Below are 18,384 nucleotides of genomic sequence, written 5' to 3'. Positions count from 1 at the left end.
AATTTGAATTCTATTACTGCTATTATTTTTGAATATGACTCACTGTTACAATATTTAACACCAACCAACAACCAGCACATGCTCCCAACCAACAACTAATTCTTAAATGAAGTTACTAAAAAAGTGTAAAATGCTCAAACTTTCAAATCAGTTAATAAACACACCTGAATGTTAACCCTTGCATACATTTGAAATCTTGTTTACTGTATACAGTATTAGCAAGATTATTATTTGAGAAAATACAGGCAAAGTTTATATTACCAAGACTATCATTTGAGCAATACAACCAAAGTGTGGTTGAATGAATTATTACATTAACTTTAAAACACATTAAAGAGCTATACAGGTCGCATCTGGACCTTGCAAACCAAACCTTAGCTGGGCATAAAACTGAGCATAAAATCTTGAAATGTTTATGTTGTTAAACTTAAAATAAGGGTGTGATATGCAGAAATATGTTTGGCCACAGCATATTACTAATTTAAGACATAAAGACAGTGAGAAACAAGAAAGGGAAAAAAGAACTCTAAAATTATAGGACTTACCATTAAAATTTCTTGTGGTATTTTCAATGGTATCCGCCAAGCCCCTGTGGTTTAAAAAAAGTTATCATAAAGTTATAATTGGTTTATCAATGTGAAAATTCTCCTAAACTTTCAAAATACAATGTTGTTTTCAAGTGGAAGACCTAAGAAAGTACTAATGGCCTAAAGATCAAGCATGGAAGGCATCAGCTAGACACTGTGGGTTCAGAAGTCAGGAATTGACCTTTACGTCACTTATTTTTCCTTGAGTGATATAGAGCTTTGTGAACTTTTTGCGTTTCCTTTTTTTGCCAGTAAATTTCTGATGTTATTTTTAAATTAGTTACATTCTGTTTGTCACCTGAACCAGTTTGTCTTTTTAGTGTAACTATCTGGCAATTCATTTTTGGAAAATGACCTTGGGTTTGGGATAAGGCATTATATAAATACATCCATCCATTTTCTAACCCGCTGAATCCGAATACAGGGTCACGGGGGTCTGCTGGAGCCAATCCCAGCCAACACAGGGCACAAGGCAGGAACAATTTATTATTATTATTCTTGCTTAAGTGCATAAGTCCAAGGCTATTTTTTTTGAACGACTAGTATATAATGCTGGCTTTACAGCATATTACAAATTATACTGGTACCAGAATGCCAAAATTACATTTTAGCGACATTTTATTTTTAAAAATATAATGATCCAGTGCAGCTCAGGAGCACACACAAAAGAAAAAATGGGGAGTGGTCTCCCCTCGACTTTCTTGTATACTCAGATATGGGGATGGATATTTGAGAAGAAACTGCAAGACAATGATCATATTTTTATATTATGTACATTAAAGAACCATCAACAACAAATCAAATCAATCATATATTGAACAATTATTATAAACATAAAGTTGAACAAATCAGACTCTGCAGATGCATAAATAAAAAGATAAAGTACCACATCCGGTTGAAGGAAATAGCCCAAAAGTTGACAGAAATCTATGTTTTGTACCTAATACTTGTAGGCAAAATTTGGTTGACCTAACTGAAAGTGCACTCAAGTTGTCATGTTTACATACACACACACACACACACAGAGACATAATTCCAAAAATGATATTTTCAGACTCAGGAAGGTCTAAAACGTCGAGATTCATCAAAACCTCGAAATGGAATTTTTGGAGAATTCCAATAGTTTCCCCACACTTCGTATATGAGAAAGTCAGGGAGGTCTAAAACGAAGAGATTCATCAAACTCTTGACATCGAATCTGGACGATTACAATACTTTCCCTATACTTCATATATGAGAAAGTAAAAAGGCAGAAAGCACCAGTGTTCCTAAAAGAATAGCAGTATGCAGATTATTTTGTACCTCCTTGCTTGTGTCACCTGAATGTAAGACACACCCTGGCTGTCAATGAGTTGTATGTGATGTGAAATGTGAAACAGACCCTAATGAAAAGGTAAAACCCATAAGAAGATATGGATCATGAACTCTTAAAATAAGACAAAGTTTTTGTTTCACTTGCTATTAATGATCTTGGAAAACCAGAAAGTAAAACATATATGAGGATCAGCACTAGTGGGAAAGAAAGACATTTTGGGATAAAAACACTTACCTAAAAGGTTTATAGTCAAATGTTGATTTGGAGCTAGTGGATCTTGAAGGTTGAATGATGAGTAACGACTGTGTTGGATTTGTCGCAAAGCTTCAAAATTGCCAAGTAGAATATCACATAGCCACTGAGCATTTACACATGGTATCCTCCACTCCTTTGCTTTCTCATATTTTAACCCAGTTGGTCTAAATGATAATGGGAAAAAAAAATTAGGGATAAAAGAAGTTATAACTATTAATGCATTTCATTTAAATGAAAACAAAGATGTTAAAAGACGTTTAAATAAGCTATTATAAATAATGATCATAAAAAATTAGAAAACTATTTCAAAAATACAAAGTACTACAGATACAAAGAGTGGCATTATTAAATTTACACCATTTCGTTAGGATATTATGCCTGCTGATTTTCTGGCTTGCACTCAGTACAGGTCTTGGAAAGATAATCTGCATAGTTTAGAGGCTTAAAATTGGATACTAAATAAATAAAGTGGTAACTTATTTTATAATATTTTAGATCTATGATTTTAATACTACGTAGTGTACTTTAATTTTGAAGTTAAATGATTTTTTTTTTAGTAACCTAGAAATTAATTAATTTTTCTTTGTTTTTCTTGAATCTGCCAAATACATATATTTTCTTTGTAGGCATATCTATTGTTAATTAACATCTTTTTTTTCAGTATTGTTAACTATATAGTCATAGGTCTCCAGAACTGTGACTCTGTTGACTTTGTCTTTGACTTTTCCTGTTATAACTGACAGTGAACCCTCGAGAGTTTTATTTTCTCCAAGAATGCTGCCGACTGGAGCTTTTGTTTTCCTCTCCCCTGTTGTCAGTTGGCTATAGTTCAAAAATTAATTAATAGACAAATATTGCTGGGTTGTATTTATGGTAATCAGTTTCAATCAGTTGTTTTCCTCTCTGTATAAATAAATCTGTGTCGTTATGAGTACTCATTATGTAATTGGTAATTTGTAAAGTTTATCATTTGCATCTTACCTGAGAACATGTCACAGCACCCTGCGTGCACTCACAGTAAAGAGTGCAATATAAAAATAAACTGAATTGAATATATATACACACTGAGCAAATTATTAGGAATATCATACGAATGCTGGATAGAGGCTCTCTTTGCCCTTAGAATAGCCTCAATTCTTTATGACACGGATTCCATGAAGAATATTACTTTGATATTTTGGTCTATGTTGACATAATTATTTCATGCTATTTCTGCAGATTTGTCAGCTGTACATTCATGCTGTGAAGCTTTCTTTCTACCACATCCCAAAGGCATTTACTGGCATCAGATCTAGTGACTGGGAAGGCCATGGAAGAACACTGAACTCATTACCATGTTCATTACACCAGTTTTAGATGACTTGCTTTGTGACATGGTGCATAATAATAGTAGCCATTAGAAGATGGGTAAATTTTGCCATGATGAGATGCAAATGATTGGCAACAATACTCAAATAGGCCATGGCATTCAAACAATGACTGACTAGTATTAACGGGTCGCTGACACAAGGCAGTTTGGGTACATGGATTCAAGGTGTTGGGAGTCAAATTCTGATCCTACCAATTGTGTACCTCATGAAAAATTGAGATTCATCAGATCAAGCCATGTTTTTCCAAGTCTTCAACTGTCCAGGTTTGGCGAGTCTGTGCCTACTGCAGCCTCAGCTTTCTGTTCTTAACTGATAGGAGTGAAATCCAACATGATCTTCTGCTGTTGTAGCTCATCTGCTTCAAGTGTGTGCATTCTAAGATGCTTTTCTACTCACAACAGTCATACAGATTAGGTATCTGAGCTACCATTGCCTTTCAGTCTACTTGAACCAGTCTGGCCATTTTCCTCCGACCTCTTCTGCTGAATTGTCACACACTGGGTGTTTTTGCTTTGGCACCTTTTTGAGTAAACTCAAGAGACTGCTGTATGTGAAAATTCCATGATATCACCAGTTACTAGAATACCCAAACTAGCCCATCGTGTACCAACAATCATGGTTAAAATTAGGAAGATCACATTCATTCCCCATTCTAGTGTATGATGAGAACATTTACTGACACTCCCAACCTGTGTCTGCATGATTTTATGCATTGTATTGCTGCCACATGATTGGCTGATTAAATAACTACATGGATAAACATGTGTACAGGTGTTCCTAATCATTTGCTGAGTAAGTATATGTAGGGATAAAATAAGTGGAGGAAACTTTGACACATCCTTTTTCTTACAGTGAAAGCAAGTAATATTAACCCTTAAACTGCTATATACTTGGGGGTTAATGCACCTCTGGATGCCAAATACTTTTTTCTGCACTTTTTACGTAAATGTCACAATTCACAAAGAAAAAATGAAATTTTAATGGAACACATTTTTTTTTCATGCAAAGAGCATCACAATTACTACAACACTAGTCATTTAACACACTGCCAATGAACTATAAAAACTACTGGAACAATATGTACAAGGTGCAACTGACGCCATTGATGAAATTCAGTTAATCACCGAGCCAACTGCACTTGAACTGGCTGCACGGAAGAACACAGAGGTAAACGCTGATGCCTGCAGGCTAGTCTAGTGCAGCAACTGAATCCCAGGGACAATGATGCTGCAGTGCTGCAGGGTGCGGCAGTGGTCATGAGCTGGCTGCTCAACGAATGTACGGCACTGACTGATCAGCTCTGGCGTGCTGGCAAATTGCAATGGGAAGCGACTATAGCCAGTTGCAGCACTCAACGAATGTACGTTGCAGAATATACTTGGCTCCAGCATGCTGGCAAATTGCATTGTAAACCGACTATAGCCAGTACTGGCGGTTTAAGGGTTAAAAGGTTACACTGCTCAGTTTAATAAATAACATGTCTTCACATTTGGCAATATTTATAAAGTTGTTACAAATCAAAAATATGTATTAAAAACAAAATCAAAAATATGCAAAAGTGAGTACTTACTCTTTACAAATAAGAACTGTATTGCTGCGGCAGAGATAACCAGTATATTTGGCTCCTGCTAAATAGGCCATCAGTTTAAGGTCATCCCGATCTGCATCTACAAACCCAGTTACTGAAATGATCTAATAAAAGAAAGGAATGTAAGCATACATTCTTCAAAGTATTCAAACATCTAGAAATCAAATCAAACACACAAGGAAACAAAGTTCAAAAACTGTTAGAAAACTGAATAAAAACACATTTTCTACTGAATAAAAAATTTGTTAAAACAGGCACTATTTTGCTAACAGAAAAAAACAAAGACAGACATTTTGATAGGCACTCAATCAACAAAATGGAATTTGAGATCCTGCAAAAAAAGAATTTCAAAGGCATGAACGTGAATATATTTCAAATCTATAATTGTTAAAATACGATTCAGTTGTTTTTAGATTTTTCTTTTTTTTTTTTCTTACTTTGATAGCTCTATAACCGAATCATAAAATGTGCTAAATCTGCACCTCCAAACAGACTGTTTCAACAGAATATAAGACTAACAATGATTTAAAAGATTTCTGTTGCTTTATAACTCAAATTCACACAGCAAACTCATTTCCCTATACATCAGTCAGTGCTATACTCAACAAGATAGTTGTTTTCTACAGCACATTTATCCAGTAATCCACAAAAAACAGACAGCTTCACACAATTAAAGCTCCTCGCTGTGTGAGAGATACTCGGATCAATTGCATTTCCTAGGGCTCACACAGCAGGCAGGGGAAACCAGCACTGACATTTTTCAAATTCAAAGGCTGAAGCCTTGGCAGTAGAGAGGTGCCACACAGCTATAAGTTAGACATGGCCTTTATAGTGTTGAAGGCAGGCAAAGACATATGAATCAAGAGTTAGATGTAAAGTGTTTTAATAAAGAAGTCCTCCAGCTAAGAATCTTGTGGGTATTAGTGAATATTTGCAAAAAGAAAAATATGCAGCAGACCCAAAACCCACAGACGAGTTCAGAAAAATTGCTAAACAGAAAGGTTAGGAGATACAGCTGTGTGGTAGAGAAGAAACTGCTTTAATAAGAAGCTATGCTTTTAAAAAGTAATCAAGGCCATCATTTACATACAATGTGTTACGTCAGCTTTTATTTTTTGTTAAAAATTTTCTTTGATTTAAAGCAAATATACAGTAAACTTTACAGGAACAGAATAAACTGTACACTCAAAGCAGTGTCTTTAATAAAATGGCCTGCATTAAATGGGATGAAATAATACTTGCATTGAATGCAAAGGGCAAAGTAGCATATTGTTTATAACCACTATCTGATGTGTTCAGAGCTTTGAGTAAAAATATTGAGTTGTGTGAAGTTTACACACTCTCCTTCCGTTTTTCTCCTGTCCAAAAGTTTCTATCAAACATGTGCATGTTATACTAATTAGCCAGGAGTAATGCTGGATCGATAGTAAAGTTATGAGTTTGGTACTGATACCAGCTCTGGCACCTCAGAACCGATACTGAACCAAAGTGGCAGATAACTAGGAATTTTTCAGAAAGTAAAATGCAGAAAAGCTGACAATACACGATTAGTAGTGTGGACACGGGTATAAGGAACACTGGCTGCTAAAGGGTACTGCTACTTCAGAGTTATCCCCATGTGTACTTATTATAAAACTTTTTGTTCTTCTTCTTTCGGCTTTTCCTGTTAGGGGTCGCCACAGCGGATCATCTTTTTCCATATCTTTCTGTCTTCTGCATCTTGCTCTGTCACACCCATCACCTGCATGTCTTCTCCTACCACATCCATAAACCTTCTCTTAGGCCTTCAGCTCTGTCTTTAAAATCCTTCTCCCAATATACCCAGCATCTCTCCTCTGCACATGTCCAATCCAACGCAATCTCACCTCTCTGACTTTGTCTCCCAACTGTCCAACCTGAGCCGACCCTCTAATGTACTCATCTCTAATACTATCCACCCTCATCACACCCAATGTAAATCTCGGCATCTTTAACTCTGCCACCTCCAGCTCTGTCTCCTGCTTTCTGGTCAGTGCCACCGTCTCCAACCCTTATAACATGGCTTATTATAAAATAATGGCTTAAAAAACCTGAACATTAACAAAGAGCAAAATATAAACAGCAAGCAAAAAATTATGAATTCATACACATTTTATACACAATTAACCTGAGCTTCCAACGGTTTGCTTAGATTTTGCTCATTAGTAAAATAAAGACATTGAGCAGTTTGGTCTGGAGAATGTTCCAACTCTATTAATAGTCCAAAGACAACATTACCTGTTAATCTCTCTTATGTGTTTAGTCAATAAAATCAAAACTGAAAGAAAAATATTTCTTCTTAACTATGACAACCCCAAGGGGACTTAAATACTTTCACTACAGAGTCTCATAAAGGTAAATACACTCCAGAAAAGTGCAATCCTGATCAGAAATGTGGGAGATCTTGTCGCAGGCACTATATCACAGGGTACTCAAATTCTAGGTAAGCTTGAAGTTTGCAATGGGATCCAGTAGTGCTTAAATCTCTTACAGCTCCATCCATAAAGATTGAACACAGTGGCTATTTGATGGACTGACCTCGCCAATTTGTAGTTGTGCTATATGACAAAGACACTCAATTGTCATTTCTTTAAATTGTTTGTGGTGGACTGGCTACCTTTAAAACTAAATCTAAAAAGTAAAATCAGTGACTCTCACAAAAATATAAGAAATAATGCTCAACGAATTGGATAATATTCAAGAGAATAAACCTCTCTAACTGAAAGAAGACCATTTCAGCAGAAAATTGAGGACTTTGTAGGATGCTTTTCCTATGATGCCACAATACACCTTTACTTTATGTTATTGACTTCTAGAAATGTCACTTGGTTTTGACAACTGTCCAAAGTAATATCAATGGATGTTTTCACTAGTCAAGTCAAGTCAAGTTGGGGAGCATGTACTGTTACAGTGTGTTGCCGCACCCACTACACGACGAAACAGCTCGGGATTGGGTTTGTAACCGCCTAGGCAGTATCCTCCCTTGTGTTAAATTTAATGGGGGATTCCCCCCTGTCTCAAAAATGAATAGTAAGCCCTGGTTTCATACATGGGGAAGAAATTTACAACTACCCTGAGTATAAACAACAGTTTTAACAATGAAAGTATTGTGGTCATCTAATAAAATAGAAAATCTACTGAGCTGGTGCCAGTAAGATCATGGGCACATTTTTTATAATGCTGATTTCAGGAAGTAGTCTGATTTGAATCATATGCCACAGATTACCGTTAGACTAAGTATTACCAAAAATTGCATTTTAAGTTGTGGCAGTCACTCTAGGCAAAAAGACAAGGAAAGGAGTCTACTAGCCACCTTGTGTTTCACAACAATGGGCCCATTGTTAATGCATGATCTACTAAATATGCTCAGAAAATGCATGGGTTTAAAGAGATGCCACATCTACCCTTACTGTCCAGGATTGGACTATACACTATGACTATCACCTGTTTCTTACCCTAAAGGTCTACTACTACTATTGGATGAAGACTGCCTTTTATCTTCTATTTTACTTACAAATATGACAAAATAGTTCATTGACACTGTCCAGAGCCAGTAAATTAATAAAACAATCAGTATATCATGTCATACTGTATGTAAAACTTCTATTTGGCCAATATTGAATGAAGTCCCCCATTCCTGATCAACACTCATCATTTCACAGGACATTCTACTTAGCAGGGAGTCTAAAATATTTTCACAGGGATAGGCATATACGAACTTAAATGAAGTATATATGACATGCTACTCGTTATATTCCGGGCTAAAATTAGATAGCAGGGATGGTGAAACAAGAGACTGCATGTAAAGTGTTGACAAAAGGTCAGTAATCCTTGCACTTGGATGCTAGATCCACAACTTTGCAACTCTATTGGATTAATATGAGAAGCAAGGGCCCAAAGTAGCTTCAATAAAATTTAGCTGAGCCACCACAATGTCTTAAAAATTACCTGCCAAAATCCAGCTTAACTAGTATTCAAACCAAGAATAAGAAGGAGACAAAAAAAAATTAGCATCATCCAGTGTTATAATTTAAATGTCTGTTACTTACATGTTGGGAACAAGGTTTTCCTCCAGGTGGAAAGGCAAATGGAAAATGGAGAGTCCTATAAGGTGGAACCATCTTCTTCTTTTTCAAGACAGTATTTAGCCAGTGAGCTGTTATACAACGCCTTCCTTCTCTTAAAGCCTAGGTCAAAAAATGGAGAAAACTAAATCACCCATGCAAAGTAGTGGAACATAATTAGAGTGCTAAACACAATCTTTATGTTGTATTGAAGACATGTGCTTTTTTCCTACAGTACTGTTAAAAAACTGTCCATTGATGAAGGTTTAAATAACAGCTGAACGGAAACGTCATAATACATATCAAAAATCCTATATCTAGGCAAAAAAACAATTACAGTAACCATTTAAGATGATCAGCACATTATATAAGTTGTAGTAAAGGGAACGTGATACTTCACAACTGCAATTGCTGATCTTGCTACCTGAGGCTGTCAGATTACACAACTAGGTTATGCAGAGCATGGCCAAGTACACCACTCTGTTAAAAACCATTCTAGCGATTCCACATATTGCAAGCTAATCCCTTTTTTTCTGACAGCCAATAATAACTTGCTGGACAAAGCTGGTTGTGTAGGAATGATTTCCAGGTAGGGCTAGTTCAGCCACAATCTCATTCCTTTATTTTATTACTTTTTCCAATCCGTTGTAGTATGTAAAGCATGAGATATTAGAAATACAAGCATCTATTCTGTTTGCAAGGTCCAAAACACCAAGTTTATCCTTATTCCTCATAGCTGAAATTTATGCAATATACTGTGGTGTTGTGAGTCCACAGCTCTCACAGCAAAGGCCAGTTTTTTAAAAATAAATAATCACCGCGCTCGTGGCTTAACGAGGGGGCGTGGTGGCTGTAGCGGATCTCAGGGTGATCTGCGGTGTGGGAGTTTTTCACCTAGTGCACAGGTGATGGACTGCCCACATCGATGATGGTTCCTGGGGCTGCTAATGTACTGCAGCTGCTATGGCCCCCCTCAATATATAGAAGCGCGAGTCAGCTGGAATGAATACAAAAAAGAGAGATGAACAAGGAAAAGGAAGAAAAATGAATGGAAAGAGAGACAGAGGTTGCTGGAAGGAAGTGAGAATAAAGCTGGTGAGAGAAAGAGCGCGAAGGCAAACAAGTGAGCGAGAGCATGCTCGAGTGCAGCTGGACTGTGGGCCCTAGTGAAATGTGTAGTTAATACCGAGGGCAGTTGAATGTAGTCACTCTCGCTGAGCATTTGGAGAAGAGCGGGAGTGACTAGTGAGGATGGTGGCTCACCGTGGAAGACAGCTTGAGTCGGGAGACTTGGGCGTGTAATCTCCAACGTGGGAGTCCTGGCCTTTTGGAGAGAAGCTAAGTCATGGTCTGGGATGAGAGTACGAACGAAGCTAGAATCGGACGGCCTCCAGACCTATGTGAGTGTATGAAGGTCAGCTGCAGAGACAGCGTCTAGTGTAAAAGAAGCACCAGGCTTGACATTGATTTTTAGAAGACTGCTTCCTGCATTGTGTTTTAACCTCCTCGTCATTTTAAAGGATTGTTTGTTTTTGTAATTATTTTAAACCTCCACATTTCTTTGATGGATTATTTATTGAACTTTGGATACTGCACTTTATTTAACTTTGAACACTTTGTTGTTTTGTTGTTGTTATAAATAAAAGCACTTTGCACTTTTGTACCACCCCTTTGCTATGTTGTTGCCTCACTGTCTAGCTCATCGGTAACATTACCGACGCTGTTGAGTTCAAGTGATCCCAGAGGCAAGATGGGAGTGTGGAGAGAACCCACATCATCACATATACCTCCATTAGTTCTCTCCTACCGCACAAACAGAGCCCATCCCTACGACTTAAGACTAATATCAAACCTGTTTGATTCTATTGCGGTGACTTGCAGTATTGGGTATGTCAGACTACACTAATGGCGGTCATGGCAGCATGCTGCAAATTAATGATTCTCTAAGATTATGTAAATGAAGACTGTGACTGACAATCGCTGGAAAATCATATAATGCGACTGGGGTTTTAGAATATTCATTTTTTAGACAAATGTCCTAGTGTGCTTCCAAGAATAAGATGTGTATTACCAAGGGAATGCCTTTCCTAAAGACAGTGTTATTTAGCTGTCGCAAGATGTGTAGCAGGATATTTTGTAGGCCAAAATATCCATTTTTCTCAATCAGTTGAACTTTTGATGTTTTCCTTCACTGTGTATGAGTGTGACATTGAACACTCAAGGCAAAATAACATTTTTTGATTTTGGTTAATTGTTTCTTTTTAAAGCAGCTCACTAACTAAAGTATGGCATCTACACGTTGTGACTATACAGTAAAGACAGTAAACCAAAAGACAGAGTGAGGAGCTGAGATAAAGCTTATAAGCTCTGGAGCAGGGAAGGTCTCAGAGTCCATAATTAGGCAGCCAGTACAACACTAATACACACAGAAGCGAGACTCATCTGGCAAAGTCTTTTGCACAGGAAGATTTTACTTCTTCCTCTTTTGGAGAAAAGGATCTGTAAAATACATTTTTCTTAAATTAATTGGAAAGTGGGTTACATTAAAATACCCACATTTATGTTCAAGAAACAAATTTTAACATATTAGAGAAAACGCAAAATTTCATCATTCAACTTTGGCAATAGCAGTATTTACATTGCAAATTGCAATCAATTTGAAATACTAACTGTAGCATTTAATCCACATACAGTAGGACAGTTCCACAGACTGACATAACCTTTTGGTGAGGTTTAACTGAAGCAGATCAGCTGGAGGGAGCAACGTTTGATCCATTTCAGACGGTAGACCAAATAATATAACTGAATCGTATCCTTGCACACCCTTATAAAATGAAATGAATAATTAAAAATTCTTACTTATTTCCTTGCTCTCTAACTGATACATAAAATCGATTATCCTGAATGTTGTGATCACCATAAGAAAATGAGAGTTTTGACAACAAATTGTAAATTATGTCAAGCCATCTTGCTTCCTCAGGGTGGATGAACAGAATGTTATAGTAAAAACTCAACTTTTCTCATTCAGTAGTATTTGATATGGATCTATCCATAAGGTAATCACAACAATTAATTGCAAGCAATATAATCACAAGAAACATCACACTACATTTACACAGATTGTTGTAGACACTGAACATACATGAAACGTATGCATTTCAAATAACAATATATTATTTTCCTATAACATTCCAGACGCCTCACTCCCAGATTTACAGACTTCAGCTGTGAGAATTTTGTGTCTGACATCAGCTGCATCAGTGGGGGATGGGATAGCAGGCTGCCTGCCTGAGGCCAATTGAAAAATTTGCAAAACAAAGGCGCTATCGGTGCACAATTAACACAGTGATAAGAAGGTGTGAGTAAAATTAAGGTGACCCGGCATTACGAATATTTTTGCAGGCTTCAGGAATTCTAGTGTTAAGCCAGAGTCAGATGCTGGATGACATGTAATAATGTGCTTTTACAATGTTAAGCCAGAATAACTCTCGGGACAGTATTCTATTGCCATTTAGTGGATGAAATAACATCACACTGCAAAAAAATCATGAACATGTCTATGCATTCCGCCATTTTGTGTTGTGTGGTATCTCTAATGAAAATTAAAACTTAAGGTAACTCATGAATATTTATGAGTGGGGCAGAGCCTTCAACCAAGATACAATTACATGTAAACAAGAAGTTGTAAAGCCAATTTTATAACAAACTGAAAATGAACTGTTAGTTGAATCAAATGACAGTGTTGAGAGTGTGAACTGGTTATCAGAAACTCACAGGGATAGTAAAATGACTAAACCATTCTGATACGCCCAGTGAATTTGTTTACCTTAAGGTTCACTATAGTGTGAGCATGTGCATGGGCAAAACAAAAAATGATTGAGTAGCTTGCAAAAACACAGGGGGTGTTTTGATTTTGCAGTTCACACACTGTCATTCGACCCTCTTATGCGCAAGTCACGGAAAAATTTAATAAGAAAAATGTGTAAACAAATACACTTCTACTGTGCATTAGTGACTGTTTCAAAACATATTACATGAAGGATGTTGATTAAATTTATATCACTACAGCAGTGGACTCTAGCTATACTTCTTCTACTGTAGTTATGCTGACATTATGGTATTTATGTGTCTCTGTTACACATAATGATAATTTTTTATTCCTGAAAAAAATTAAATGTTTTTGATTTTACAGGGGGATAAACATAATGCTAAGAAGCATACCCTAATTTAAGTTAGTGGGAAAAGCGTGGGCTATACCAGAAACATTGGCTGAAAGGATTGACACACGTTACACAGCACTAGTCCTGGGGTTCCCAAACTTTTTTAAGACAAGGTCAACCATTAATATACTTTAAGCTTAATGCTACAAAGCAGAGCATGAACCCTAATCATGGTTACTACTAACAGTAGAAATACAGCATGATTTTGGATAGTAGTAGTTCTTAATCAAAGTGTATTTATTATAGCAGTATGTCGATGCATGTCTGATAAAAAAATGTTTTGTGACATCTTTAATCAAACACAGCCTAAAAAAAATCTTTTAATGATTTTAGATAAAAGGAGAGCTGTTAATCAAAGCATATTTATTACAGCTGAGTATTGGTGCATGTGTGATCAAATGTTGTGTGGTATCTCTAATCAAACACAGCTTAAAAAATCTTTTAGTGTTAATTCTGATCATATGCTGACATAATAATTTGTTCTTCTAGAAATATTAATACTTGAGGTTATGTAAAAACCAATGTTATTACTATAATCACACTTCACTTATATCTATGGCCATAAAGTTATCTACTGTTGGTCTGTTTTATATAATAACAAAAATATATTTTTAACTGTAAATGTAGGATGACAATGTACTAAAATCTAAATCTGGAATGTGAACATTTTTTTTGTTCCCGGGCAATTATTTTTTCTTTGTGAACAGAGACTCAAATCAAACATTTTAATCAAAACTGGGGCTCAGACTGAAGAATGAAATTCTAAACAGTGGCTTAACTATCAAGCTTCTGCACTTTGATGAAAGGATTTCAGGCTCTATCAGAGCACAGAAGATCACAGTCCAAACTACATGACAATAAGACATGTTTCAAAATAAGGCTAATAAATTTAACTCTAGTTACCTGCTTAAGTGGGAGGTAGTCAAAGCTACTAGAGAGAGCAATGAGATTAGGACTAAAACACTGTGACACGTTGAAGTCACCTACCAATCCACTATTTACTCCCAAAAAGACTGCTAGTTGTATTAGGTGAAATGCCCAGGACAAGCTGCTAGCTCATCGCAGAGCTGACACATGCATACACCCACACAGGACCAACCAGGAATGCCCAGCTAACATAGCATGCGTATCTTTGGGGATGCAAACAGAAATCCCAAGCCTACATGGGAAGAATACACAGTGCACGATAAAGCAATAAAGCAAGTTGATCACTTTCCTAAACAATAAAAAAAAAAGGGGTCAAAAGGATAATTTTGTTTGTTGTCATTTTTATCCATAAAACCTCTCACTAACTGACACCATTGCTAACACTGCATTGACTAGCGATCCCACCACTGTCACCTCATCTCTTAAACTAGATGTCAACAATGTTCAATGATTTTGTGTAATATTAATGGCATTATTTTTTTGTCATTTTTTAAACTAATAAATAACTTACACATTAACAATAACTATCATGATTTTTCTGCTTATGAGTATAAATGTTAAATTAACAAAGTATAATAGCTAGAAACAGGGCTGTAGAGTCGGAGTCGGAGTCGAGGAGTCGGAGACAATTTTGGGTACCTGGAGTCGGAGTCGGCAAAAAGGTAACCGACTCCTACTAAATTTAAATGGGAATTAAAAAAGTAAGTTGAAATGTCCCAATTCACAAACAGTCATAATGAACTACTTCTCTGGTGTAAGAATAAAGCCCAATGCATGCAGTGCATAATGTTACCACAAAACGAACATGTCAAGTAACCATGAAGCATGCTTTTCATTGACTGTATGCGTCACTATATGGGATGTAATGCACAGGTAAGGTGCGGCACCGCTTTCCATTGTGTCGTGTTCCACTGTTACAGGGAACTGTGAACCTAGCCTAAAGCCCCCCATACATTTACAGATGCACTGCCGATTTTTCGGCCGTTCAACGAGTCATCACGCCAAACGCCTGAAAAATCATCTGGGTGTTCTCAGCTCCGTCGGCTCCCCTTCGCTGCGCTAGTGAAGGGGGAAGGAGCCGAGAACACAGATCTCCCTACCTGTCTCCAGCAGAGGCTCGTTCTGCTGATCAGCTGGCCGGTGAGTGACACAATGCACTAAACTTCCGGCTGGCTGACAGAGGAGACAGCCACTGCAGCAGACAGAGGCATCACATTACTTTGGATGGGGGCGGTGGTCGAGATTTTCGGCAAGCTGGATCTGCCGTCCATGTGGACACCCGCAATCCGCGCCGCCAATCAATTATGTTTGTCTTTAATCTGGCATTATAGTAGAGTGTTGGCTTCCTAGCCAGTAGTTCTGTGGTGAAATGACATGTATGTTGCCTTCCTTTCCTTCAATGGATGTAGAAAATACATTAGCATAGTATATACATACAGAGGAGTCGGAGTCGGGGAGTCCGAGTCGGAAGATTTAGAAACTGAGGAGTCGGAATCGGAGCATTTATCTACCGCCTCCACAGCCCTGGCTAGAAACAAGCTTAATGAAAGTGGGTAAACAGCTATATAGAGTAATTCATAAAGGTAATTGCCAAATTTGTATGAACTTGTACAACTACTTTTAAAAATTGAAATAACTGTTCATTTTAAATGGATGTTATTTTAGTAAAAATGGACAATAAATGTAGCCTCAGGAATACATAAAACAGCCTCTTGAGACATATGTTAATTGTATTTTAAAGCTATGAGGGATAGAATTCAACTTAGAAGGGTTTCTTTAAGAACCTGGAACAACAGCCAAAGTAGCCAAAGAATCTAAAATATATCATCTTATTGTACAAAATACACAAAGATAACAATAAGGTATATAAATGTACGTATATATACACACACATGTACCCAAAGTAATTAAAGTTTTCATTGCATGTGCTTATCAACAGGTAACCTGTCACGACTCTGCAAGTATTACTGTCTTACTAATAATTGATTAAAGGTTCTGTGCACTACACACTAACACAGGCAGTTAGAAAGATCAATGAACCTAAGTAGTATACAAAGTAAATAAACAACAAATTAAATAATATGGCCTTACTGGTCCTACCTAGACCAGCATTTGTCCCCAAACTAGTGAATGAGGTGCCTAAAACACCTTTTCAATTTAGTAAGTCAGGGAAGCTACCTTGTTCATCTTCCACCTCTATTGCATTGGCCATAGCACCTACCATCATTAGGACCTTTGTCTCCTAGCCACCCAGCTCTAAGCCCACATATTATAAGGCCAAAATAGGTTTTTAAACCTTGGCATTTAAGTGTCTCCTACTAAAATCTTTAGTGGTCTACTGCTTTTAGCAATCTTAGTATAGGCTAACAGTTAATGCAAAATAAAGTACAAAGCTTGTATTTTGGTTCCAGACATGCAAATTTTATTCTCAAATGTATTTAAATGCATTTTAAAAATTACTAACAAAATAGTAATGATGCCTACAAGAGTAAATAACCTATTAAAAATGTCTTCTACACACTGAACAATTTTACTAGTTTTAAAACACTTTCAAATTGTTTAAAACAACACAACTTACCTGAAGATACATACTGCTAACTTGACTTTCACACAAAAGGTGTGTACAACGTGCATTAAGTGATGAATCCACAATGCCACCATGAGCTTGAATGATCTAATATAAAAACAAAACAAAAAAGCAAGCTTGTTTAAAGTGCAGCTGAAGCAAAGTGCAGAAGAAGCTAGTGAGAATTAACTGTAACGGATATCAGAAATGAGGAACACTGAATCGCTTACTCAAATTTTAAAAATATCGAATTTTATAGGATTGAGAGAGACAGTACTGCATATTCACTACTAATTCCACAATGCAAAATTAAAAGCCCACACTATTGCCAGTCATATTGTTTTTAACCTCTGAATGGAAGTTTTAATTGTAGTGTGCTGGTAGGACAACGGGCTGAATACTATATATAACAATAAGAATGACAGTTGTTTTGCATTTGTGATGATTGGAAGGTTACAGTGTTGTGTAACAAAGCACTGAATGTGACAAACTGTTCTTTTGTAAATATTCTAATTATATATATTCTCACAACCGGAGGGAGGTGGTACCCAGCCGGGACGCTTGAGAAGACAGAAAGAGGGCTGATGCCTACTCCAGACCTCGAGGGGGCGACCGCCCTGGAGGCTTCGGGTAAAGAGCTGGGAAGCTCGACCCTGTAGTGACCCGGGGTTACCGCCAGGGGGACCCCAATACCAAGAAGACCCTAGACCTCAGCACTTCCGCCACACACGGAAGTGCTGGGGGGAAAGAGAAAACGGGGACACCCGGAGTGCTTTTAAGGAGACAGCCAGCACTTCCGCCACACTGGGGCGTGTCTGTGGGAGATTGCCGGGAACACACCTGGTGCACATCCGGGTGCTTATTTAAAGGGGCTGCCTCCCTGCAGAAGGGACAAGAGTCGGGTGGAAGAGTGACAAGGTCTGGAGAAGGCAGGAGGCGGTCTGAAGAAAAGAGAGAGAGAGAGAGAGAGAGAGAGAAAAGAGAAGAAGAAAGAGAAGGCATTGGATTGGCCTGGACTGAAGGGTATTGGGGTTGGTTAGCATGAACTTTTGTAAAGGAATGAAAAATAAACGTATCTTGGGTGACCTGAGCGTGTCTGCCTGTCTGTGTCCGGGGCAATGTTCACTATATATATATATATATATATATATATATATATATATACACACACACACACAGTGGGATGCAAAAGTTTGGGCAACCTTGTTAATAGTCATTACTTTCCTGTATAAATCGTTGGTTGTTACGATAAAAAATGTCAGTTAAATATATCATATAGGAGACACACACAGTGATATTTGAGAAGTGAAATGAAGTTTATTGAATTTACAGAAAGTGTGCAATAACTGTTCAAACAAAATCAGGCAGGTGCATAAATTTGGGCACCGTTGTCATTTTTATTGATTCCAAAACTTTTAGAACTAATTATTGGAACTCAAATTGGCTCAGTGACCCCTGACCTACATACACAGGT

General features: G+C 37.2%; 1 protein-coding gene across 1 annotated transcript in view; it reads right to left on the bottom strand.

Annotated features, from left to right (window-relative positions):
• paxip1 (PAX interacting (with transcription-activation domain) protein 1) overlaps positions 1–18,384 on the bottom strand; it is a 99,242-nt gene that overhangs the window by 33,336 nt on the left and 47,522 nt on the right. Inside the window, exons 9-13 of the mRNA XM_039753632.1 lie at positions 16,923–17,018; positions 9,183–9,320; positions 5,098–5,219; positions 2,137–2,321; positions 546–589 (exon numbers count right to left, since the gene is read on the bottom strand). Of these exons, the coding sequence (XP_039609566.1) occupies positions 546–589; positions 2,137–2,321; positions 5,098–5,219; positions 9,183–9,320; positions 16,923–17,018 (585 nt within the window). The remainder of the gene's footprint in view (positions 1–545; positions 590–2,136; positions 2,322–5,097; positions 5,220–9,182; positions 9,321–16,922; positions 17,019–18,384) is intronic.

The sequence above is a fragment of the Polypterus senegalus genome, chromosome 5, assembly GCF_016835505.1.
Source record: "Polypterus senegalus isolate Bchr_013 chromosome 5, ASM1683550v1, whole genome shotgun sequence".
NCBI lineage: Eukaryota > Metazoa > Chordata > Cladistia > Polypteriformes > Polypteridae > Polypterus > Polypterus senegalus.
Note: the sequence above shows the minus strand (reverse complement) of the source record. Positions and strands in the feature narration are given on the sequence as shown.